At 49.0% G+C, this 26780-nt stretch overlaps 2 protein-coding genes across 2 annotated transcripts in view; one reads left to right on the top strand and one right to left on the bottom strand.

The window, feature by feature from the left end:
* RNLS (renalase, FAD dependent amine oxidase) overlaps nt 1-10172 on the bottom strand; it is a 75827-nt gene extending 65655 nt beyond the window's left edge. Inside the window, exons 1-4 of the mRNA XM_082054571.1 lie at nt 10042-10172; nt 9845-9950; nt 8104-8246; nt 6780-6938 (exon numbers count right to left, since the gene is read on the bottom strand). Of these exons, the coding sequence (XP_081910697.1) occupies nt 6780-6938; nt 8104-8246; nt 9845-9950; nt 10042-10153 (520 nt within the window). The 5' untranslated portion in view covers nt 10154-10172. The remainder of the gene's footprint in view (nt 1-6779; nt 6939-8103; nt 8247-9844; nt 9951-10041) is intronic.
* Nucleotides 10173-14953: 4781 nt separating this feature from the next.
* Nucleotides 14954-26780, top strand: part of LOC309440487 (uncharacterized protein) — a gene marked incomplete at both ends in the record, with an annotated part of 28743 nt that continues 16916 nt past the window's right edge. The window contains 9 exons of the mRNA XM_082054175.1: nt 14954-15013; nt 19745-19864; nt 20568-20685; nt 21958-22148; nt 24526-24615; nt 25126-25291; nt 25718-25916; nt 26159-26268; nt 26538-26674. Coding sequence (XP_081910301.1) covers nt 14954-15013; nt 19745-19864; nt 20568-20685; nt 21958-22148; nt 24526-24615; nt 25126-25291; nt 25718-25916; nt 26159-26268; nt 26538-26674 — 1191 coding nt within the window. The remainder of the gene's footprint in view (nt 15014-19744; nt 19865-20567; nt 20686-21957; nt 22149-24525; nt 24616-25125; nt 25292-25717; nt 25917-26158; nt 26269-26537; nt 26675-26780) is intronic.

Here is a 26780-nt window from a genome sequence, read left to right as displayed (position 1 = left end):
AAAGCACAAATATTTGCACAGTGTGATATCAGCTCCTAGGGTCTGATAAGCAACTAACAAATCGATGTACACATTTACACCAGACATTTTCAATATGTTAGGTAACGAGAGCGAAGCCAAAGCCTGGATAAGCCCTGCTAAGATTGCCTGGAACCAGAACTACAGAATTCAGAATTTATCACCACGCGATGCAAAACTAAACACGTATTCAGAAAGCGCTCAGGACTCATGAAAAATTATCAGTTGTGCTTTCCTAATTCACATTAGAAAGCCTCCCTACGTAAATACAGCCCTACTTTACTTATATCTTCTCATCAGCTTGTATTATTTAAAACATGTGGGGCATTCACACAGATGGGAAAAAAAATAGGTCAGGCTTGAAACAAAAGCCAAGCCATTCTGTTTTATTAGCAGATTAAACATGCAATACTGTAATTTTAAATTCCGAGTGAAGCAACTTAATGAAAACGTTCTGAGCGCACTGATAAAACTACTGCAAATTGTTGCAAACTTTAATTGCCACATTGCCAAATGGCTTACTAAAACCAGAACTAACAACCAGCCTGCAAATCTCATTTGAAAGTAGGCAAAAAAGGACTATATCGGTTAGTGATCCTATGGAACCTGGTATACAAATCTAGGATTCTTATAACAATGTAACAGTCCAGCACGGCTGAAATATTATTAGAGGATGAACATTTGCAAAATCTAGTCCTTTCATTTGCAAAGATCCTGCTTTGAAGCTAATTTATTCCTTTTCTGACACCAAATTTGCATTGCAAAACCCAGAAACACACTTATTCATTTTCTTTTTACCTTCTGCATAACTGCAACATTTACTACCAGAATATGTAAAGCCCAAACACAAATAAGTGCAGTTAATTCAATTGCGTTATTCAAACTGAATGTCCTGCACATCATTTGATTGCTGCCACCTATTGTTGTTCAAATGTGTTGCAAGGAGCTATAAAACCCTTTTCACCTTCTGTTTCAACCCAGTACTAATACTCAACTATTTTAAAAGCTTACGTTATGTAAAGAAAGAAAAGCAAAAGACATTGCAAGAAGACTTTTCTTCTCTTTTGATTAATTGTGTTTGGTAACTCCACCATAACTTCAAGTAAACACAGGACACATACAGTTTCTGAATGGAAACCAAGCAAAACTACGACTTCCAGCATTATTACTAGTTACTAGTTCCAGCATTATTACTAGTTTAGCTATTGCTAAATATGGAACTGATATCTATTTGGGCACAATAGCTGTTCTATAGGAATGGATAAAAGTTGAAAATTAAGATGAATAAATATATTAATAAATCTAAAAAGATTGGCCATAGGCATGTCATTCCCTTCTCTGCCCCCTTTCAGTTAAGAATGGATAAATGCTGGCAAAATTCAAACAAACAGAACAGAAGAACACTAGTAAACACAACAAAATACTTTATACATGTAAATAAATACACATATATGTGCATATACATCTTCATATATATTAAAAAAATAAAGGTGTGTAATACACACAAACTTCTCCACTAATCTCATGTTTTGCTTTATACTCAGAAGTAATTCTGGATGCCATTTCTCACCCAGTCCATTTGAAGTCAGAATTCTAAGTGGCTAAAGGCCACTTGATTCTGTCCCCTCCTACATGTATACAGCTTCACAATGACATAACTTTCAGGCTCTTCTAAAAGAAAAAGAGACACAAACTAATAAATCGACCTAACAGAAGCTTTAGTCTGCAGAGCTTTAAGTATTAAAACGGAAACTTTGCCACTGAACATAAAATTTGGGAGAGTCGTTGTTTGAAAATCTTAATTCTAGTAAGTCATCTCACCGAAGGTAAAATTTCAGTCTGGTTCAAATTGATAAGCCTCATCTGATTTGCTTTCTACATCAGCATATTAAAGCCGTTTATTTAAATATGTCCTACAGACATGGAAATAAATATACAAGTTTACATTTGGAAATGGAAGAGCAAATCAGCCACTGGACCCAAAGGTAACTACAGCAAGGTGCTGGTTGTTCCCATAGTGAACGTGTAGGTACACACAGCAGTTCTGCAATGAAGAGGAATCCACAATGTCCACACAAAGAGGATACACCTGCCTACGAATACGGGAACCAAAACTCCAGGACACACCTCTGAAAACACGGACGTGAGTGTCCAAACTGTTTTGTTATTAAAGAAACATACTACATGTTTACAGCAACCATCCATGCTTAAAAATACAATATTCAGAGAGTTCAATATTCTCAAGCAAGGGAAAGTACCAATGTGACACAGTCAATCTCAAGGCTCAAACTGGAAAACTGTGAATTCCCACAAGGGATGAATGACCACTTGAGGCTACTTATTTAAACTCTCCAACTCGGGTTCTTCTACATACAAATACCAAAGGCTAATTTCAATGCTTACTAATCAATCAAAGCACCATCTGCTCCACACAGTTGTTCCTTTGCACCTTCACATATTTTACAGCCTTTATCTATACATCAATGCTATCAAACGCTCGTCAAAACCCATTTAAACCTTAATTTGGCTTTGAACTGCTAGATCCAGTTATACCTAAGCGGCTAAAATGGAACCTGGCACAGGTCCACAGTCAGTTCAACCTCTAGTGTGCTGCAAAACTGATGTGAAAAGGCAACTCATACAGCAAGAGCAGTGGAGGAAAATTATGGAGGATATGGAAGATCCTTAAACGAGCTGTCAAAGTAGGGATGATACACTGAGGCAAAGGAAGGTGCACAATAAAAGCTACTTACAGCCAAAACCAGGGCTGCTGGGGAAACGGTCAAAGCTCGCTCCATTGACACTGCTCACTACAAATCACAACAGTGACCGAGATTAACATTATCACAAGGCGTCCGGGCCACATCTTCCATTTAGCTTCAGTGTCTGTCTTCTATATAACAAAGGCCTTCAAGATCAGCAATTAAGGCTCCTAAATCCTGGCCCCCCTTTGCTTTAAGCCCCTTAGTAGCCTGTAGTCTCAGAGTAGTTACACGTGACTTTCAAGCTGGCCACACAGGCTGCTGTTGCTAGAGGAGAAAGTCCTCCCCTTCCTCCAGCTCCGCACATCCCTCCTCTCAGCTGCAGCACGACCACGGTGGCAAAATGATTCCTCCCACCTTGGGAAGTTCGCAACGAGGAGCGGGAGTCTCCCCTTCCAGGAGGGACTGGAAGTTCTCCCCAATTCCAGCTATTGCTAGTTTGTATACTGGCAATGCACAAACATGTTTTTCATTCAAATCAACAAATTTTGCCTCTGGATTTGGAAAACAGGAGCACACAGATGACTGAACTGCTTCATGGGTAAGAAAGCAGCACATGTGCAGGCTAACACTAGTGACCAGGCAGATGCTCAACAAGTTGGCAGCCAGTCACGAGTGGTGTCCCCAGAGCTCAGTACTGGGGCCAGTTCGGTTTAATCTCTCTATCAATGATCTGGATGAGGGGATTGAGTTCACCCTTAGTAAGTTTGCAGATGACACCACATTGGGTGGGAGTGTTAATCTGCTGGAGGGTGGGATGGCCATGCAGAGGGGTCTGGACCAGCTGGATCATTGGGCTGAGGCCAATTGTCTGAGGTTCAACAAGGCCGAGTGCCGGGTCCTGCTCTTGGGTCACAACAACCCCATGAACGCTGCAGGCTCGGGGAAGAGCGGCTGGAAAGTGCCTGGGGGTGTTGGTGACAGCAGCTGAACATGAGCCAGCGTGTGCCCAGGTGGCCAAAAAGGCCACCAGCATCCGGGCTTGTATCAGGAATAGCGTGGCCAGCAGGACTAGAGAAGTGATTGTGCCACTGTACTGGGCACTGGTGAGGCCCCACCTTGAATCCTGGGGTCAGTTTTGGGCTGTCAGCACAACTTGGCTCTTTGACATGCAATTGATATATAAGGTTGAGATTTAGAGATCCACTGATGTACCCTGACCCTCTATAAGTCAAAAAGGGTCTGAAATCTACGCCCTGTCCAGGCTCTGAAACACTTTCCTTATATTCTCCTCGCCTATTTTCCACTTACTTCTTTGCCTAAAGAAACAGAATTAAAGAAGCCAATACGTCCAGCACTTGGAAACTCCAGGGTACAGGGTCAGCCCTGCTGCCTGAGATGAAGAATTAACAATTGGCTGGAAATCTGGAAGCTGGTACAGCTGGTACAGGCAGAGAGAGGAAAAGGGGAGAAGACGACAAAGCTTGCTGGGTTCCCTCAGATAAAAGTTAATCTGCAGGTATACAAAACATTAAAAGGATGTTGTGGAAAGCATCTGACAGTTCCAGGGCTCCAGAAGCAAGTGAGACAAACACCTTAACTACATCTTCTAAAAGAGACCTGCACATTTTTTGGACATGAAAGGCTTTCAATACCTGCGGAAAAAATTATTTGCAAAGACATCAACTCTGATTGAAGAAAGCCTTGAGATGTAGAACAGGGGAACCTGGGCAAGACTCTGAGAAACAGCACTATGCACTACCTTGACTTTTTTTCTGTTCCTGGGACATTCCCTGTCAAGCCCCATTAGAAAGGACAGGATGGGCCCAACCCACTCCCACAGTCACCCCAGGAATGACACCACTGAGCAACCAGACTGTGCCTCATTACACCCGTCCCCACATCCTCGTACTGCTGGGGCTGTTGGGGTTTCCCATCTGCTGTGAGCTGAGCTGACCAGACTGAAGTAGCTTGAGGGTCAGCCGTGACTGCAAACGTGTCCAAGCAACATTCCACATCACGTCATCAGGATAAGCCTCACAAGAAGAGAGAGGATGTCTCTCCTTGCAGAGAGGGAAACAGCCCAACCCATTGTAGGCGCTATACGTCTCTCCTCTCACTTCCAAACACTTGCAAAGCCATGCTTCCGTTACCAACCATGTTTTTAGCATTAGTTTACTGTATCTTTATATAGCAGAACGGTCCACATGCAGCTATTTAAAGGAAAATATATAATGCTAAAAATGATGTCTACACACTTACCCTGCTCATATGATTCAGAGTATGAAGTGAAAGAGCACACTAACCAAAAAAATTCACCACAGATACCACTACTTTCCAGGGGAAATAAGAGAGCTTACCAAACAACGAATAGCAGAGAACTCCTGCACTTAGAGGATATTTATCTCTTCAGGCACAAAGCTTAAAATAAGAGGTTGTAATGAAAATACTTCTCTTCATTACTGTGATCAGACACCAATTTTCGCTCTCCTACCACAAGGCACTGTGCTGCAGCTCCGTGTCCTGCTGCCATCTATCCTTCTCTTTCCTCCCATCTCTTCCTTTTCCCTCATACAGGTCCCGGCTACAGAGCAACTCCAGACAGACTTGGGCAGCTCACTCTACCTCCACCTATTGCTCTGGTATCTTTTAACAGACAGCTTCCAAGCCACACTCACATATTTTGAAGTATTAAAATCCAAGATACAGCAGAGCACAGGGAGCCAAGTGTTCAAGTCAGCTCTTCACCTTTTAAGCACTGGTGGGTTTTCTACAAACAAGGGAGCAGAAAACCCACAAATTTTCAAGCGTCTGTTTTAGGGGCTGGCAGCAGAGAGACAACAAGGCCTGTCTGACCACCTCGAACCACGTGGATTCCCCTGCGCTGCTGCTAGCACGTCAAGTTCAAAGAGAGGTTATTAGCCAGATGCAGCATGTCTTTGGTACAACACCGCAGCTGAGGCGATAAATCCACAGCCCAGCGCCCTTCAAAGGGCTCTGCCAGCATCAGCATAGGCCCAGCTGGGCTTCCTGGCATCTGCTCAGCATCAGCTCTCAGAGCCGTCTCCTGCAGAGCTGCACCAAGGTCTCCGCCCTGTAAATCCTCACGGCGGCTGTTCTGCAAGGATCAAATCTCATGGCAAGCACATCAAATCTGCTCGCAGGCTCAGCAGCACCTGAGCTAACCAGCTCTCCCAAAAACAAGACTGCTGGGAGCCACTGTGGGCAGGCACTGTGCACAGAGCTCACTGGGATGAGCAGGACTCATCATCTTGCCTGCAGAGAAAAGCTGGTCCTGAGAGCCTCACACCTGAGACAACGCAACTAAGCTGGCAAACCTGTCCAGACCTGAACATACACTTCTTTCTCAGCACCGAGCTGCTCCTCCTAAGCCTCCACGGCACTGTTAACACATTCACCTCAATAAATCACCTAAGGATAACTGAGATTTACTCATGTTTGGGGAATGCAACCCACGTGTGGCAGCCAACAACAGCAAACAAGCTGGAGGGTCTGAGAGGCTTTCATCTTACAAACCAGAGAACAGAGAATTCTGATCCGGGCTTCTTCCTCTGCTCCAGTTCGTATGATTTTAGGCTCAATGAAATGCCGCAGGGATTTTCCCCAAAGCACAGTTGTTACCCAGGTGTTAGTCCCTGGGTCATCCCTCTTGCAAACATACCAAAGGCAGCACGATGTCAACGAACAGGTAGCAACAAGGAAACCACCACACAGGGACCACCTGAGGATCTCATTTGACTCAGTAACTATTTTCAAGTTACAGAAAGACAAGTCCTGTTTTAGAAGTCACCAAAAAATAAAGATCATATTAAAAATGTACACATCTATTTAGATATTAGGACTGTATGTAGATACTTTTGCTACCGAGGTATTACCACTCATGTGCCACATGTACAGTCTCCAAATTACCCACCTCCTATCATTTTCAGATTCCCCTTATTCTGGCAGAAACTAACAGACAGCTCAGACTGCTGAGTGTTTCTTTGCTGTGCTATTGCCATTTTACACCAGATTTGCAGTTTTGAGGTAGTAACTTACTGTTTAGAAGGTCACCCTGCAGCTGAAGAATTTGTGGAACAGGCATTGTGAGAATAACTATATCAAACTGTTCCGGCGGACCCGTTTTCCTGGAGACTTCCCATTTCCCATCTCGGAGACAGATGCAAGTTACATGCTGCTCATAGACGACATCTGCACCTGCTTGGAAAAAGGAGAAGTTGAATACCTGTAGCAGTGAATTCCACACAGAAAATGCACAGTAGTCTCCCTGAGTAACAGCAAAGCATACAGTCTTAGGGCAAAGTTTCGCAAGTTGGGTTGAATCAATTTAACAGCCAGCATATGACATTAAAAGAGGAGATCCTCATCTTCTGAAAAGATCTCCCTGCTCCCCTGTGCTAAGGCTGGTATTCATCTGACTCCTCTCTGGTGTGATTCAGCTCTGTAAACAGATGGAAAACTACCAGCTGCTCTCTTCATCAGGTTAGTTTACTGCAGCTTTACTGAGCTCAATCAATTCAGAGTGAAATCAGGAGTGCAGGAGGTGGCACAGGGTAAGCAAAGTGCAATCCCCAGCAGCCGAAAGAGAACGTGTTGCCCCTGTTAGCATCTCTCGTATATCAGAAGACAAGAACACAGTTAATTATTTGCAAGATTAGAGTCTAAAAAACCAGCTAATTAAAAAAAGACAAAAACAATCACATGAAAGGAGCAACGCCTGACTGCTCACAAAGCTAACATGTTTCAAAACAGAGTTAAATTAGTCCCCAAACTGTACAAGTGGTTCTGCCACATTACTCGCAATGCAGTAGTTACACAGTTTAAACCAGCAGATGATCTTCTCCTTCAATCTTTTCTAAAGGACTTACAACACAGTAGGCTCACATACTACAGAAGCACTCATTTCTACAGAACAAAGGATGTATCTCACCACTGTCTTCTCAGCATCGTTAAATATGCACTCATGAAAAAACACCCAAACGCTCACTTGATTCAAGTCACAACTCAAATCTCTTCTCAACCACGATCTCACTCCACCTAAACTATCTCTGTCCTAATGGTGCTAGGTCCAACTTTCATATGCTAAAGCCAACGGTGTAAATATAAGCTTGGCCCCTGAGCCTACAGCCCTTATATTTGTATATTTTTACACACCAGCAGCGCAACTGAAGTCAGTAAAGCGCTTGCAGGGCTTGGAAATCTATAGAGCTTGCAGGTATGTTTATCAATCTAAGCAACTTCAAGTCATACATAAACAAACAAGGAACTTGAACATTCTCATTGAAGATTTAAATTTGAAAGACAGTTCAAAAACACAATCATTATAACCTTTCATTTCCTACAAAGGCATCTAAAGAATTACCTGACTGTTTTAAATAATACTTGATGACCGAGGAGATGCCCTGGGGTGCCATATAATTGCAGGAGCCTTCTTTCACTACCATTCCTTTAACAGGTGCAGTAAGTGGTTCCAAGACGCCATGAGACAGAAGCTCCTCATAGAAGCTTAAAGGGAGCAAAAGACACAGGGATGAAAATACACCACATAAAAACCAACAGCAGTTGTCATTATTTTTCACAGTTTAAGTTAAGACCAGCCTAACTTTTAAACTTAGAAAATAGTTTTTAATGACCTCATTCAACCTGCATTTCGAGGTTATGCTTGAACAGGAACCACAGCCCTAAAAAGACAAACTACCTTGCGATTTTATTAGAGGCTGGCCCTTTGTGTGATACCAAAGCTCCCTACCATGCCTGTAAAAGACACTGTTGGTGGTTTGACCTGAAGGTTTCAGGACTGTGACGGGGCAGGTATCACGGCTACTTTAAGCTCAGAATATCAGCCCAGAATCACTGCCGTGACTCTGGGTGCAGGTGCTTGAAACACACCTGCCTTTCTGGGGTTTCCACACAAATTTCACACTTTTGCACCACTGTTACATCACCGTCCCCTTCCCCAGGCTGCAGCAAACTGACCCGTGCACCCTGCAAGCGCCATCCTTCCGTCCCCTCAGCCAGGCAGCTGCTCTTGGGGACACAGACATCATGTTCCTGCTAAAACAAGGCACCTCCTGCTTCTTCACAGAATCCCAGAATGTCAGGGGTTGGAAGGGACCTGGAAAGCTCATCCAGTGCAATCCCCCCATGGAGCAGGAACACCCAGATGAGGTTACACAGGAAGGTGTCCAGGCGGGTTGGAATGTCTGCAGAGAAGGAGACTCCACAACCCCCCTGGGCAGCCTGGGCCAGGCTCTGCCACCCTCACCAGGAACAAGTTTCTTCTCATAATTAAGTGGAACCTTCTGTGTTCCAGTTTGAACCCCTTACTCCCTTCAGCATCTTGGTGGCTGCGCTGGACTCTCTCCAGCAGTTCCCTGTCCCGCTGGAACTGAGGGGCCACAACCTGACACAATATTCCAATTTTCTTTCATATCTACCTGCCCTGTCACCCGCATGACATTCAGGTGCCTCTGAGGTGCGCCAGATGACCTCCGAAGGTCCCTTCCAGACCAAACTACCTACGACTCTCTGAGAAATGAAGCAGCGGGACGGCACTAGCGGGACGGCACTAGCGGGACGGCACTAGCGGGACGGCACTAGCGGGACGGCACTAGCGGGACGGCACTAGCGGGACGGCACTAGCGGGACGGCACTAGCGGGACGGCACTAGCGGGACGGCACTAGCGGGACGGCACTTGCGGGACGGCACTAGCGGGACGGCACTTGCGGGACGGCACTAGCGGGACGGCACTAGCGGGACGGCACTTGCGGGACGGCACTTGCGGGACGGCACTTGCGGGACGGCACTTGCGGGACGGCACTTGCGGGACGGCACTTGCGGGACGGCACTTGCGGGACGGCACCGCGGAGGAGCGACACCCGCGGGCAGGGTGGAGTGGGGCAGAACGCGCCGCTCCGCCGCCGACCGGGCGTTCCCCCTCTGTCCCACCTTTTATGGGAGGCGGCGGGGCGGGGCGGGAGGCGCACCGGGCCGGGGAGCCCACAGCCCACCCGCAGCACCGGGACCGGCGGGGCTGAGGGGGGGGGCCAAGGGGGTGGGGCGGGGTGGAAGGGGCGGGGCTTACCTGCGGCGCGGGGCTTACCTGCGGCGCGGCCCCGCGCGTTCGGTGTCGAGGGTGACGTACTGCGCGCCCAGGTCGGCGGTGCAGGCGGCGTCCCGCGCGCTGCGGCTCGTGCTCATGCGGCCCCCTGCGCAACGAGCCGGTCAGAGACCGCCGCGACACGCCACGCGACACGCCACGCCACGCGCCCCCCCGTCCGCCCGCCACGCCGGACCCACCTGCGCCGCGCGCCTTGTCCCAGACGGTGACGCTGCCCAGCGCCGCCCCCCGCAGGAGCGCCGCGCACGCGCCGCCCGTCAGCCCCGCGCCCACCACCAGCACGCGCGCCATGGCCCTGCCCCGCCCCGCTCTGCTCGGGGGCGGGACTCCCCGCGCCGGCCACGCCTCCCCGGAGGGCACGCGCGCCCCGCCCATGGGCGGTGCCGATGGGCGGGGAAGCGGGCGGCCACGCCCACAGGCGCGCGCGCGGGCGTGTGCACGCACATGCACAGGCGCGGTCACGCACAGCGCCCGCGCAGCGTGTCCGTGTGCACGCAGTCCCAGAATGTCAGGGGTTGGAAGGGGCCTCGGAAGCCCATCCAGTGCAAAGACACATGTGCGTGTGTGCACACACACGTACACGTGCAGTCACACACCGCCCTCATGCTCACGTGCACACACCCCCCTGCACACGTGCACCCCTGTGCGCGCATCCATGCACACGCACATGCAGTCGCACACCTCCCTGCACACACAACATGCGCATACACACCCCCCTGCACACGCCAAACCTCTACATGCAGCTCTTGTGCACAAACCCATGCGCACACACGCATACATGCACGTGTATAGACACACATAGGCACACACTCTTGCACACACATGCAGTCACACACCTCCCCGCATGCACACCCGTGCATACACACACCCCAACTTTTCTCTATTTGATTTTTTTTTCCTGTTTTTCTCTCCTTTTTCTTTCTTAAATCTTCATCACCCGTATTATTTGCAAAGTACAGGAAACATAGACGGGGAAACGGCAGTTCCAGACGTTTCATTTCGACTGATACTGCAGTGACCTGTTCTCTGAGACAAAACACACCATTGTCATCAGCCAGTGTGGATCCAAAAGACATCTAACAGGTCTCTGGTGAAAAAGCACATCAGAAATACATCTCCTTAGGGGCAAAACAGTACTAGTAGGTTTGAAATTCATTAAAGATTGCAATTAATCACATTTTTAATTTATTTTTTTTTCTTTTTCACAAAAAGGAAGCATCGAGAAAGAAAGAAATCCCGAAAAGCAATTACAAGACAGTCCAGCATGTGGCTCCGATAGCCGTGTGCGAAAAATCCGAATGAAAAAAGGGGCTTAGGGAATGTACAAACTGGCTGCATCTTGGGGTTTATCTGAGATGTTTTGGTAAGAAGATTTGAGACGCTCATTTTGCGCTGCGTGTTTTCTGACTAAAGGGCTTTCTCCAAAATCCGGTGTGTACGCAACGTGATCAGGCAGTGCTGCAAAAATCACCCCTGGTAGGGCACTTATGCAGCAGATAGAGAGTTCAGTCCATGGTTGGTTGGTTATTATGACCGTCCCATCCATGCTGCGCTTACACCCGTGGGCAGAGCGCTCGGAACATCCTCGGCTCTCACACCAGAGCAATTAAAACCATTAACTCTGTCCCAGGGTGTTGTCTCTTGCTCTCAAACCAAGTCCAAGTAATGACCGTGCAAGCTACGAAAAGGTTTCTAACTGCACGAAGAAAATTAACTCATTTTCAGTCAAACCAGTACAGTATTTCACAAAGAAATAAGGTCAAGTCTTTCTGCTTTAAGAAATGAGACCTCTACAGATTCATGGCTTTGCGGGTTTGGGACAAACTGTGTTAAATATTGCCAGGTTTGGAGCATTTGCTCTGCACAAAACCACCGTTTCTCTGCGTGGGCAAGCATGTGGGAAGATGTTTCTCCATCCCTGGCTCCCCTATATACATGGAAAATAGAGGCTGAACTGTTACAATACCTGAGTTCACATGAAACAACATATGCAGATCCTCCACAAAACCCAACTCCATAGGTTGACCTTTAGTTAGAAACAGTAGAATTGGCTTGAATTTCAGTGTTAAACATGATGATGACTTTTTTCCCCATTTTTACCATTATTCTGAACTAAATGAGGCTTGTGGCCCAAAAGAAAACAGGCCAGGGAGTTATTCCTTGCTCATCCCTCGCAGCACCAGGATGCTCTTTGCTGACAGCACCACCTTCAAGCTTTTGCTTAAAAATGGCTATTTTTCCTGCGCTGTTGTATAGGAAATGTTTTTAAACCTTCAATGCAGAAAGTTATCACCCTTCGGCCTAGCTGATTGTCCCCGGTTAGAAGCTCTGATGATGGGTTGCAGGTCTTGTCGCTTCCTTTTAGCCTGTCTTAACTTGAACATTTCTTTCTCATTTTTGTCCCCTTTGGAACAGAAGCGAACTGTATTATTCTTGGTGGCACTTGCAAATCTGGCCATTTCATTAACGCATAGTGGTGAGGTCTCATGTTTTAATTCAGTTCAACACATGTCTCTTGCACCATTTATAGAGAGAGCAGTGATTTCAGAGGGATTTCACCTAGAAGTAGCAATGAAAGGCAAAGAAGATCGATGAGAGACAGAGAGGAAATACAGAAAATAATGTTGGGTGGAGAACAGTCTTTCTAATGCTATTGTGGGTTATTTCTGATAACAGAATTCATTACTAGAATATATATATATATATATATATATATATATATAAAATCACTTGGCAGTGATTCCCTGGTGCTGCTGGACACCATGCGCTGGCCTGGCTGACCACAGTAGGATGCCGCTCTTGTGCTGAACATCCATCTTACACCGTGGCATGGGGACCAAACCATGTCCCACCCTCCCAAACCAGCTGTGATGCTAATTAGCGCTCCACGATAGATATTGCAAGTCTTTGCCCGCTTGCTCTATCAATTCGGGTGAACGTTTGCCATCTGCAGCATCCTTTGGTGAGAAGCTGCGCAGGTTGTCACTGCTGGTGACATGACAGCGGTGATGCTCTGTGCTTTATCCTCTGCCACCTTCTTCAGAGGTCCTGTCCTAAGCCTTTCTTCTCCGAAGGACAACGTCAGCAAGCAGAAATTAAAATGTAATGAATGTTATCTATGAAGAGAAGCTTGCACTCATTAGTTTCCTGGTATATCACAAAGCCACGTTGGCTGCAGTAAATAATACATTATTAATTCTTTTTCCTCCCTGTTTTCTTCCTAAATGTGTTGCTTCTGCCTCATTCCAAGCAGCTTTGTGTAAAGTTGTATTTAGAGGTATTGCTCTTTACCCAACCAGGTTTTGCAGTTTGCTCGAGACGGTCTGTTCCCAGTGAACACTTTAGTCTCTTCTAAAATAAAAAACAACTCGTAAATTTTATTAGACCATCAGATTATCGGATTAGGCAATTGTGTGCTTTTCTATCTTTAAGAAGTTCTCTAAGCATCTTTCTGCGATACAAATTCTTGTTTAAGTTAATCCTGTTTAAACACATCTTTTTTTCAATTCTCTTTCTGGTTCTGCTGAAACAATTTTCCCAAAGGAAAAAACCCACAGCTTTACTTGCTATTTTGCCATCAGTACAAAGGGCTTTTCCCTGATTGCTTTGCCTCCTTTGCTGAGCAGTTTCTCTCCCTTTGAAACAAAGCCATGACCCAAATCCTCACTGAAATGCAAATAAATCGGCTCCCAGCAGCAAGAGATGTCTTCAGATGAGACACGTGGCACGTGGCTGGACCCAGTAGATGTATAGAAACAAATAAACGACCCCAAAATCCATCTCCAGGGCCAGCAGAGGGGATTGGAGACCCCGACACAGCCCCTTGGCCAGGGGTCGGGGATGCTTCGACTTGGGACATGTGGTGTCCCCAGCTCTGCTCCTGGTGGCATGTGCTTGGTGGCCACCTGGGGAGCTGGGGAGCATGGGGCAGACCAGCAATCACGAATGCACTAATTAGCGGCCTGGGGTGATTTTTCCATGCACTGATGCTGTTTTCCACCAGTGCTTTTACCTGGGTGCCGCCCGGCTGTTGGATGGTCCCATCTCAGCTAGATGGGGCCATGGCTGCCATGACCTGGGGCTGGACCACTGACCCCAGGACCTCTTCCCATCACCCCAAAGGTTGCTGCCCTGTTCCTCCCCAGCTGACTAGTTGGGTCTGTTGTCCCTTACTGGGAGCACTGGGATGGCAACCAAGACCTCAGTGCACATCAGCACTGCCATGAGGCCACCGCCACTGCTGGAGAAGAAGACCTCTTTTACTGCATGCTGTTTTGGTGGGAAAAGGTAATGGAAGTGGGCAAGGCTGCAGGCCAGTTGCCGAGTCAGCAGATTGTCTCTTGTCCGACAAGCAAATGTGTCACGAAATAAAAGGACATCAAACAGGCTTCTGCCGTGGGACAGCAAGTCTCAGCTGGCTGGCTTGAGGAGAAGTCAAGCTGCTGAGCTCCCTGGTGGAGCAGCAGAGGGTGGGGAAGGGCTCTGAAGGCAGAGGGACAGACCCACAGGGACAGTCTCAGCACCGGTCTCTTGTCAATGCCAGCTGGTGGGTCCTGGCTCAATCCTCCTGGCCTCACAGGCCTCCCAGACCCAGCACAGAGAAGTGGGACAGATGCTGGGGACACCTTTCCAGTGCCTGGAGGTGTCCGCTGAGCTTGGGTCCTTGCATTGCTCTTTGTCACTTGCTCCCCCATTGGTTATCCTGGAGGACAGGTCATGCTAACCCGATCACTGAAGGACACCCCTCTTGGTCATAACCCGCAAGAGTTGCCACTCTCTGCACCCTGTGATGCCTCTGGCCAAGGTTTGGGGACGCAGTGATCTGCTTCCACGTTAAACACCATGTCACATCCCCAGATCCTGTCCAGGTTGTCCTCTTGGCACCTCCTCAGGGGCCAGCAGCAATACCACTTCTTGCTGTCCTTCTCCTAGGAGCCACCAGCTCTGTCCCGAGACACACGGGGGGTGGTTAAGTCAGGCTGTTGAATCTTACACAAACCAGTTGATCTTGCTCAAGCGCCAGCGGGTTTATCAGCCACCACCCTCCTCGTTAAACTGCTTCTGTGATGACTGGCACCTGGACCAGCGCGCATGGTGTGTCCGAGGGCCACCCCTCATCACTGGGACAAGGACACTATGACCGATGGTCAGGTACCCTCTTTGAGATGCACACTGGGTAATTTCAGTGGTTTCATGCAAAAAGTGACACAAAGGCATGTATTTTCATAACCAAAATGCCTCCTTCAAAACACGCGTGTTAGCCAAAGCGTACCCAAACCAGAAATTAAAGGGGAAGAAAGATGCTCTTGTGCCCACTCCACCTTTTGTGCACTGAAGTTATATCAGTACCAGGAGTGAAACAGCCAGAAGGCCCTTTTTGTTTCTTTCTACCACTGGAGAACAACAGGGTATCACAGTTCAGACAAGGGGATCATGCCAGGCACAACATAAATTTAACAGTTAATATTTCATCTTGCTTCTCCTCCTTCTCATATCTTCCCTTATGTCTTCTCACCATTTCCCAGCTTTCTGCTCCTTCACCAGTCTCAAGGATTTAATTTCTGACCTTTACTTTTTTTTTAACAGAAGTGATAGCTGGCTATTTTTTATTTTAATTATTCATTTTTTCCCATAGCCAGAACATGCAACTGAGAAAGCAGCTATTTGCAGGTGTTAAATACAATTACATTTCCACTTTCTTATTCAGAAACACTAGAGAAGCTGTGGGGGGGAAATATTATGTCTAGAAAATGATGTCCGAGTATTGACAAGGTATGTTGGGAAGAACCAACAACAGCTGAAGGCAGGAGAAAAATGAGGAAGGAAACTGGGAATCCATCCCATTGCTGCTGTGATTTCTACATCCCCCAAGTTTCTCCTGGCCTGGAAAATGAGCCTTTTGGAGATGGCTTGGAAACCTCTGAATTATGGACACTGTTTTTTCCTTAATTCCTTTAACAACAAATTCTTTGCTTATATGGGTGCAGAGGCAAATCGCCTCATTTCGGATACGTCCACCAGAGCAAGCTCTGCTTGCCACTTAACTTAAAGCACACTAATTGAGGCAGCGTTTCCTTGCTGTGTTTTGTTGTATATAGATGCAATAAACCTTCCCTGGAAAGATTTTGGTCAAGAAAAAGAAATGAACCATGCTTTGGAGCCCTTAGAGGCTTCAGTATTTGTAATTGGTCCAAGTAGACAGATGGAGAAATGGAGGAAGATATTGCTCTTCTCATGAGCATTCAGTGCTCGTGAGTAATCAGACACTTGTCGTGATGCAGAAACCTTCTCCCACAAAAGGCTGGACATGTAAATGGTAATTGATTTTCAGCCTGAGGGTGGTGAGAGCCTGGCCCAGGTTGGCCAGAGAGGTGGTGGATGAACCATCCCTGGAGACATCCCAGGCCAGGCTGGACGGGGCTCTGAGCAACCTGAGCTGGTGAAGATGACCCTGTCATGGCAGGGGGGGCACTGGGGGAGCTGGGAAGGTCCCTTCAACCCAAACTGTTCTGTGATTCTAAAAGAAGAGCTCAGCTTGGGTGAAGCTTGGTGAAACTGGGTAAAACAGGTGATGGTCTGAAGAGTAGCCCATCTGAAGACAAGAACCTGAATGTAAATCCCTTTTAAGTAACATCAGTTCAGGCAAATGGAATACTGTGTCCAGTTGTGGCCCCTCAGTTCCAGCAGGACAGGGAACTGCTGGAGAGAGTCCAGCGCAGCCACCAAGATGCTGAAGGGAGTGGAGCATCTCCTGTGTGAGGAAAGGCTGAGGGAGCTGGGGGTCTGGAGCTGGACAAGAGGAGACTGAGGGGAGACTCATTCATGTTTACAGATATATAAAGGAGGAGTGTCAGGAGGAAGGAGCCAGGCTCTTCTCGGTGACAACCAGTGATAGGACAAGGGGTAATGGGTACGAACTGGAACACAAGAGGTTCCACTTAAATTTGAGAAGAAACTTGTTCATGGTGAGGGTGGCAAAGCCTGGCCCAGGCTGCCCAGGGAGGTTGTGGAGTCTCCTTCTCTGCAGACATTCCAACCCGCCTGGACACCTTCCTGTGTAACCTCATCTGGGTGTTCCTGCTCCATGGGGGGATTGCACTGGATGAGCTTTCCAGGTCCCTTCCAGCCCCTGACATTCTGGGATTCTGTGATTCTGTGTGAAACGAGATGTCCTTCACAGTGATAGTGAAGAGCTTCCTCTTGCGATGGAGACAGCTTCGGTAGCACCTGAGCAATATATGCACCCCTACACAGCCAGTGTCCCCGACTGCGGTGGGGATGTCTTCCCAAAGCAAAAACGTTTGTGTCATCAAGCACGGTGAGGACTGGAAGCAAATTGCAATCTGTATATATTGTGGATCATTTTCTTTCTCCTCTATATTAATGATGGATTGGGTTTTTCTCATTTGAGCAGTAAATTAATCAGCCCAGAGGGCCATTGGGTGCATAGATTCAGAACTTCTCAATCCCTTGTTTCCTCCTCTGCCTCCACTATTTTTGACAGCTTTGGTGATTAGGACCCCTGTGTGAAGAAAGACACCCTCACTCTATTTTTTCAGTTCTAAATAATTGAAGAAGTCAAACCACTATATGGGTGAAAGCCCAAAAAGGGCCCATGAGCACATGGGTAGAAACTGGCCATTTTCAGCTTTGGGCTGGAAATCCCAGCTCCTGTCTCAAAGGGCTGATTCTGCTGCAGGATCTGGAGGAGAACAGAGGCAAAGAATCTCCAGGCTGGGTTTTTGGGGGGAGCTCAGCGAGTTTACATCTGGGTTTGACATGGTATTGGTGCAGCAAATCCATTCTTTGTGAAAGATCACATAAAACAGTGGTTTAGGAATTTCTCCAAGCTCTCATAATTTTACGGATGAAACACAACATGAGCCTGACTTTGTTTCACTTGAAAGAGGAAACCAAAATGTGTTATTTGAAGGTGCAGTCTTAAGTATATGTATTATATTTGTCCTCATAAAACTCAGCGTTATGTTGCAATCTGATGGCAATCTCCAGTCCTGCATGCCAATTTCTTACCTTCAACGATCTTTAACTAGGCAATCTATTGAGAGATGGACTTCGACTGTTGCTCCCTGAAGTGGTTTATTCTCCTTTACAATTAGATACAGGTCAGGGGTTGTTATACCTTTGCAAACACAGAGCTGCGCTCTCTACATTAAGCACAGTGTCTTGCAGGGATCCCCAAGCCGGCTGGTGGTGGTGGCAGCACCAGATGCGTTACAGCAATCGGTGCTTTGAGAGCAGCTTCCCGGCCTCACGAGCTGCTCGGCTGACGTCAGTTTTGGTCAGAGAGCAGAGCTTTATCCTTTAAACATATTTTTCTCTGTGTTAAAAGGCAGGGGATTGCAGAGGTTGCAAATTAATCTCCCTGAGTCTTAATCCATCCATATTTTTATTTCCTTTGGATTGGAGGTCCTAAAGCCTTCTGCTCTGTGCATCACTGTGGGTGACTTCTAACAAGTGTAGGCAGAATCACACACAATTCTACAGCCAAACAATTATTTTACTTACTGGTGTAATAAATAGACGGGGCTGCACACCGTTGGGATCATCATGAACACGCTCACCCCCTCAATGCAGGCGCCGATGAGCAGCTCTGCCATCTGGGCAGTTATCAGAGAGGTGGGGAGATCACAGAATCGACTGGGTTGGAAAAGACCTCAGAGATCATCAAGTCCAACCCTTGGTCCAACTCCAGTCCATTGACTAGATCATGGCACTAAGCGCCATGTCCAATCTCAGCTTAAAAACCTCCAGTGCCGGTGAGTCCAGCACCTCCCTGGGCAGCCATTCCAATGCCTGACCACTCTCTCTGCACAGAATTGCTTTCTAATCTCCAGCCTCAATTTCCCCTGGCAGAGTTGAAGCCCATGGCCCCTTGTCCTATTGCTGACTGCCTGGGAGAAGAGACCAATCCCCACCTGGCTAGAACTGCCCTTCAGGTAGTTCTAGAGAGTGCTGAGCTCACCTCTAAGCCTCCTCTTCTCCAGACTAAACAAGCCCAGCTCCCTCAGCCTCTCCCCATAGGGCTTGTGTTCAAAGGAGAAACTCCTTTGGCAGGCACTGTTCTGCAGATGCCTGAGGTTCAGCAGCCGGATCACTCTGGTCCATGTTGGCCACACAGGCTGCCTTGGGGAAACCAGCCATGTCTGCTGTGTCCAGAGTCTGGAACTAAGTCACAGTGCTGTGAATTCCTGCCCTGTTCAATGCTGCACATATACAGGCAAAAATAAAAGATGGTTTATTTGGTTGCAAAGAGCTATTAATGAGTTAACCCCTGCAGGGTAAAGAGACTTGCTGCAGTTCACTCTTCTTTTCCAGATTTTTTGGTTTGGTTTGGTTTGGTTTAAACAGTAAGAAGCTAAACAGGGTGGGTAAGAAAAGCTTGGCAATAAATGATGTGATTGGAGAGGCATGGGAGGTGGATTTATAAGGCAACAGAGGGCTCAGCCCCTCCGAGCTCCTGTTGCATATTTTATCAGCAGAAAATCACCAGCTTTTGAGCTTGACTTGGTGCAACAAAGAGGGTCTGGTGAGTACAGTCTCCTGCTGCTTTGAACTTGCCAGATGTGCCAGCTCAGAGCCTCCCAGGCCAGACGTGGCCTCCTTCTACCCTCGTTCATCCCCTGGGGACCCCCAGCTCTTGAGACACAGATGACACTGCTGCTCCCACTCCACGGGCTTCGACTGGAGTGGCAGGATGCTGGTGGAGGGTCCGTGTGGGGCCACAGCAGCACATTTGGGCTGGAAACACCTGCTCCACATTGCAGCGTCAAGCATTGGTGGTGCTGCCAGCGATGCTGGAGCTGCTCGGTGTCTGCTTGGGGCACCCACCATCCTGCTCACGCCGCCCCTGTTGTCCCACAGGTGCGGTGGCGAGGTGAAATGTGGCTGCTGCTGGTGGCCCTGTGCTTGGCCCAGGGACTGGGTGGCACTGTCCTGTGCGTGGGACCGAGACACGACAACCCTGAGCAGTTCATGAACATTGTAAGTGCTGGGGAGTCCAGTCTTCCCTGAGGGGTGGGCACAAAGTCCTTCCTGAAGGACCAGCTGGGCTGTCCCCATCCGTTGTCCTGGTGTCTGCACCCATGGGGACCTAGGGGGTCTGGGCGTTCGGCCAGCTGGTGGCTGCCTTGCTCCTTTGTCATTGGTGTCACCCCCTTGCCTCCATCTGCAAGGGGGACAGTGTGGCCTCTGGGGCATCCCCGGGGCTCCAGGCACCATCTGTGCCTTTCAGAGCGGCTCTTCCACAGTGAGAACCTCTTCAGGTCTCCTGGAGATGGTCAGATCACGTCTTACATCTTGCCACTCCACAGGTGGAAGAGACTTCTGAGGGGACAAGTAAAGAGTCTGAGCATCCCCCTCTGCTCATTGCTCGCTCCAGACCCAGCAGCACCGGGAGGCTGAGGCTCTATCACCCCGGGTTTCTCTTGCTGTGTCGTGCTTTAGCAGTGCAGTACAAGCAACAGTGTGCCACACTGGGGAACTTCCCACCCTGATAACCTCTATTAATACATTGAATTTTGGGGGATTGCTTCATTTGGCACAGCCTAGAAACAATGGAGCCAGCTGTGCTCTGCTATCTCCAGGGAAAATGTAACCTCTGATGCATATCATGCTTGGGACAAGTTCTGCCATGAGTCAAGTCAAAACCACCCACCTGTTTCCTGACTGGTTTCTCTCCTTCCAGAGCCAAATAATCTCTTTCCACAGGTATCGCAGTGAGGAGCACCAAATCCTGACAGATGATGGTTGTTTCCTTACCATGAACCGGATTCCCGGTGGCAAAGGAGGGTCTGGAAGCAGAGGTGGGCATCATTTCCATGCAGCAAGGCTTGACAGGTCCCCTTCTTTTGAGCAGAGGGGGCAAAACAAGAATAGAGTCAAAACAAGGATATAGGCAAAGCGACGATCTTGGCAAAACGAGGATCTAGGCAAAATGAGTATTGTCTTTTCAGAAAGAGGGATGTGGCTGCAAGGAAGGGGTGCAGGAGGCCTCCTGGGAGGCAAATGTGCTTTTCTATGGGTGCTGGTGGGGAAGGAGCAGCCTTGAGCTGGCCCTGGGAACAACGATGCTCTGGGACAAGGCAGCATGACCCAGTGAGCCTGGAGAAGGAGGGACACGGTGGCTCCTTCGCTGGAGCAAACACCCAGACCTGTGTGAAGGCTTCCTGGCAGCTCAGAGCCAGGAGTGGCAAAAATATCTCAATCTCGATGAGAAAAAGCACTAGCGGAGGAAAGAAACTGCAGGGAAGCTGCTTTGTCCCCTGCAGAAGACTTTCCATTCACGATATGAAAATGTCGTACTCTAGTGGGCAGCTCCTTCCCCATTCCCAGGTACTCCCATCAACCAAACATCCTTTTGTTTTTTTCTGTCATTTCCAGGATCCAGGTTACCTGTGTTGCTCCATCTTTACAGCTTCAAACGGGGATGGAATTATTGAGGCTTTCCAAAGAAACACGTGTTTGCATTTCAGCAAGCGTGGCTTAGCCAGACCTGGAGGCATTGACCCCGGGAGAGGTGACGGAGCCCACAGCAATGCCAGCACGCTGCAGCGTGCCAAGGCATGAGCGTGTTGGCAAGGAGCAGAGAGGCATCCCCCAAGGCAGCGCTGCCAAAAATGACACCCACAACTAGCACCACCCCTGTGGGAGAAGTGCAGGATGGGCAAAGAATGCCTAATGAGGGCTGCGATACGCACAAATGGAGATAACTGACCGGGAGGAGGTGACTGGAAATGGGGTGGGCACAGGCACCCAGCAGAGAAAGTCACTTCTCGTGGTGGTCCAGCTGACCATCCTTTGTGCGCAGTAAGAAGAGGAGTCCTCCCATCAAAACTGCACCCTGTGGCCAGTGAGAGCGAAATGTGGCTTTGTCCCCAGCTTCTTCCATCCCCAGGGATGGATTTCTGTTTCATTTTTTAAAGAACACCCCCAACAGTCATTAGGGGGGTTTTGCATTTCCAGGTAGTGGCCCATTACACACCAGAAGGTGACAAGAGCCAGACTTGGGTGGGTTTCCCACAGGAGCTTGCAGGGATGAGCTAGGCTGGCCCTATGCGCCCTACTGTGCCCCATAGATGCTGTTGTGTCCCATGGACCCCTCTGTGCCCCATGGACTCTGCTGTGCCCCATGGACCCCGTTGTGCCCTGTGCACCCCGCAACACCCTGAGGACCAACACCAGCCTCTTGCACCAAGACCAGCCACAGCGCAGGTGGAGAGTGGTCCAGAAGCCGCACATCCTCCAGCCCATAACGGTCACAGGTGATGTCAGATGACACTGTGCCACATCAAGTGAAGATAACCGATTTGATACAGCTGTCAGCTCCTCCACAGTGCCACAAGAACATTCCCAAGCAAGGCCAGGTAGGAAGGGGTGTCTCATTTCAGAGGAGGCTTCCGCCCTCAGATAGATTTCATGTTCACAGCAGAAAGGATTATAGGGAGTGGTGACCCGTGACGCTCTCAAACGTGTGGAGCAGAGCGAATAATAGTGCGGTGTGGCGGGTGAGAGTGGTGTGTTTGGGTGTGGGTGTGGGAACCTCCTGCTTGGCGGACATCGGGAAGGAAGGTTCACATACTTCTTCTCCTGCAGCCCCTGGACCACAACGGGTAATCCTTCCACCTTGAGTGCCTTGGGCTGCCAGCAAGGGGCCATCCCTGGGAACAGCAGGACAGAGCTGCAGGTAGCTGAAGAGCCCCATGGATAGGATGGTGGGGCTTCCCCAGCAGCCATGGGTCCAAAGGAAAGTCATTTCTTCTCACGGGAGGGCCTGTGGGAGCACTTGGGGGTCAGGAATGCGCTGCTGGTGGAACTGGTGCCACCCTGCTGCACCTCTTGGAGGTCACTGGGAGCTCTCAAGGCCTGGGAGCTGAGGAACCCTTCACAAAGTGAATGTTTTTGCAGGTTGGCTGTTGGGAGGAAAGGGCTGCCCCGGACAAGGCTCTTCCCTTGAATTTGCATTTTATTCTCATGATGTTATGCCACAAAAATGCTTTCTGTCTCTGTTTCTCTGAAAGGCTCAATCTTAAAAGTATGGAGAGTAGAGTCTCCTGGGCTGTGTGGGGTGTGTGGGGCCGGTGTCCTTGCTGTGCCTCCCACCTCTGCCTGTGTCCCAGGGAACGATGTGGATCCCCTGCTGCACAGCGGAGGTGTCAGCAGTGACAGGCCATGCATCAGGGGGTCCTGGCCCCAAATTGCAGCCTGCGGGGTTCAGGGTGGAGGTGGGGAACCCTCCTTCCCCCAGAGTGGGGAGCAGCCATGGGAGGTGGCATGTCACCCTTCTGGGTGGGGGGTCAGGGCTCTGCAGCCACCCCGACCTCATGCTGGTGATACCCCAACCTCATGCTGGTGACACCCCGACCTCATGCTGGTGATACCCCAGCCTCATGCTGGTGATACTCCGACCTCATGCTGGTGATACCCCAGCCTCATGCTGGTGATACCCCAACCTCACGCTGGTGATACCCCGACCTCATGCTGGTGATACCCTGACCTCATGCTGGTGATACCTCGACCTCATGCTGGTGATACCCTGACCTCATGCTGGTGACACCCCAACCTCATGCTGGTGACACCCCCACCTCATGCTGGTGATACCTCAGCCTCATGCTGGTGACACCCCCACCTCATGCTGGTGATACCCCACTGTGAGCAGGAGGGTGGACAAGGGGTGTCTGAGGTCCCCTCCAGCAGAGGGGCAGTGACTGTGTGATCCTCCACGTATCTGCTCCAGGGACAGCAGAGGGAGCAGGTGGCCTTCCCCCCAGCTGTGAAAGCACCTCCTGAAGCATGGGAAGCTGGTTCCTCCAGCAAAAAGGAGAGGGGACGATGAGGAATTGCTGGGAAATGACAGAAAACTGCTTGCAGTATTTCATTTGGGCTCACAAAACCAACTCAAATGTGTCCCAAGGTCTCTTTCAGCCATAAGGACAGCCCAACCAAATCACGTTATTTGATTTTGTATTAAGAACAAAACCTCCATGGTCCTGCAACTTAAAACTGGCTAGTTTACTCCTGGTTAGTTCAGCTATGAATTAAACCAAATAATCTATTCTTCTGACCATCTGAGCCATTGTTCTAAATGAATAGTCTATAATCATCCCCTCGAAGACCAGGTTTGCCCTGGGACTGGGTTGTGGCTTCCTGGGATTGGCTGCTCAGCATGTTCGTGAGGAATTGCCTTGAGTATCTTTTATTTCTATTTTATATATATATATATTTACTAGTAGTGTGTTAGTATTTTGTCATTTTATTAAACTGTGTTTATCTCAATCCAAGTTCCTCCCTTCCCTTTTGATTCTCTCCCCTATTAGGGGTGTCGGGGATGAGTGAGCAGCTATCATGGTTGTATTGCCAGCTCAGGTTAAACCACAACAACATATATACACATTTTTTAAATACAAGGATCTGATGGAAAATGTGTGATTAAAATGTGATGGAGTTTGGACTCCGGCATTGTTCAAAATAAGGAAAATGAGCAATTTCTAGGACAAATTAGAGGATTTCAAGTTTCTAATTATTTCACCTGTTGAGTGGTCAGATTGATAGGCCAACAGAAGCCAAGAGAAGCGCATGCAATACCTGGCTTCCCTGTCAGTTCCGTCAATGGCTCTCACGCTCATCACATTGACAATGTTTTGCAGAGCACCGTGATGTGGCTGTTCGTAACCATTGCATGCTTGATGTGCATGGGTGAAAAGGCAGATGCGAGCCCCACGGTGCCCATGGATGTTGTAAGTTCTCACTTCTCTCCCTTCTTTTCCTGCTTGGACATGAGCTGTGCTGCCATAGACTGGGCAGGACCCATGGTCTTGTGTGTGTATCTTCACCAGGGTTTGGCACCAGAGAGCTTTTGTCCCCTTTTCTGATGTACTTCAAGATTTACAGCAAACATTTGTAGTGAAGTTTGGCCCAAGTCAACAGATTGGGTCAATGCAGCTGTTTCAGGCTTGGAGCTTCACTGTTGTTGCCCCCCTACTTGTCACAAACGTTGATTGCAACATTAAGAGTGACAATGGGTCGTTCTTTGACAGACCTGCTCAGGGACTGAAGGAAACTCACACCTGCCAACCATTTTAGCTGAAGTCACGACACGACCACAGGGTTGGTGGAAGGGACATTGGGAGCAGGAGTCACCACGGCTGGCCACTGTTGGCTTCACCCAGCCAAGCCTTGGCAACCTCTGGGACAGAGACCCCCACCTCCCTGGGGACCTGTCCTGCGCTGTCCTTTTCTCCCCACAGGGTGACATTATCCGCTACCACGGGTACCCCTACGAGGAGCACAAAGTGGTGACAGACGACGGCTATTACCTCACCATGCAGAGGATTCCTCACGGCCGAGACAACTCAGGAAGCTTGAGCAGCTCCCAGGAAGCAGAAACACAGGACTCCAGCATGTACTGCCGCCGTAAGTGCCATGAGAAGGTCTGCCTGGTCCGGGGACCCTGAGAGCTTTGCTGGGCTGGAATAGGCCATGGTCAGGGCTGATTCATCATGGCCTCATTCTGCCAGGAGACACCTTTCCCTGTAAACTAGCATTGGTAGCAAAAGAAATGCAGGTGCCCACCACACTGACCTTCTTGTTCTGCAAGGATCTGTTCCGAAGAGGAAGGAAAAGATAAGGAGAATGAATGGGGCAGAGAAATCTTGCCCCAGGTTTTACCCCAGCTCAAAAGCAGCCAGTGGAGCAGCAAAAAGCCATTTGTCAGCAAAATAAAACACCCCTGTGTCCAATGCAATGCCATCTCACTATTTTGACTCCTTCCTGTTCTCCACCTGGATGCAAACAGTCAATTTTGCTGGTGGCCAGCCAACATGACTTTTCTTTCTCCAGCTCCAAAGCCCGCGGTCCTCCTGCAGCATGGCCTCTTTTTGGAGGGAAGCAGCTGGGTTACCAACTTGCCCAACAGCAGCCTGGGCTTCATCCTCGCTGACGCTGGCTACGACGTCTGGATGGGAAACAGCCGGGGGAACAGCTGGTCACGAAAGCACAGAGAGTTTGAATTTCATCACCCAGAATACTCAGCTTATAGGTATTTTCTGCAAAGCTAGATGGTAGGTAGGTACCTGGTACCCTCAGCAGTGTCCATAGGCTTGAGGAGCAGTGCTGCTGACAATGGGCATCAGCCAACACCACCAAGATGCCACAGGGGTGCCCATACCCACCAGAGCCCTCTCCCACTTCCCACATAGTGAGGGCACTACTTGCCATGTCCTGCTCATCACTCTCAAGGTCAGTAACAGTAATTTTGTCATGTGCCTCTCTCCATTGCAGCTTCCATGAGATGGCCATGTATGACCTTCCAGCGACAATCAACTATATCCTGCAGAAAACTGGACAGGAGCAATTATACTACGTGGCTTATTCCCAAGGCACCACCACAGGTACTTAGGAGGAGGTCGGCTCTGCTTTAGCAGAACAGTGGCGGCCTCAAAACTGTTGCAGTGGTGGCTTTTGGTGCATCCCACTGCTGTCAGGGTCCTGGGAAGGGTCAAGATGGGTGCTGAAATGCATCAGCAGCAAAGGCTTCAGGTCAAGCCACCAACCTGTTAGAGCCACCTCTGAGGGTCCTTCCCATGGGCACACTCACCTGGGAGCGAACAAGTCCTTCAGCAGTAGCAGGGCAGGGTCTGCTTCCTCTTCCCTCCTGCAGGTTTCATCGCCTTTTCATCCATTCCCGAGCTGGATCGCAAAATCAAGATGTTTTTTGCCTTGGCTCCTGTTACGGCAAACTCAAATCTGAAGTCACCCTTGGGGAGGGTGTTTGACCTTCCCGAGTGGCTGGTTAAGGTACGTCCTCAATACTCGCTCTTCTGGTGTGAACGGGAAGGGGATGAATGGGGAAGTCTCATCACCCGAGACACGAAGTGCTTGTGCATTGCTTCCACCTCCTTGC

This window comes from Streptopelia decaocto (genome assembly GCF_964273445.1).
Source record: "Streptopelia decaocto genome assembly, chromosome: 5".
Classification (NCBI taxonomy): Eukaryota; Metazoa; Chordata; class Aves; order Columbiformes; family Columbidae; genus Streptopelia; species Streptopelia decaocto.
This window is presented reverse-complemented; position numbering and strand designations above follow the sequence as displayed.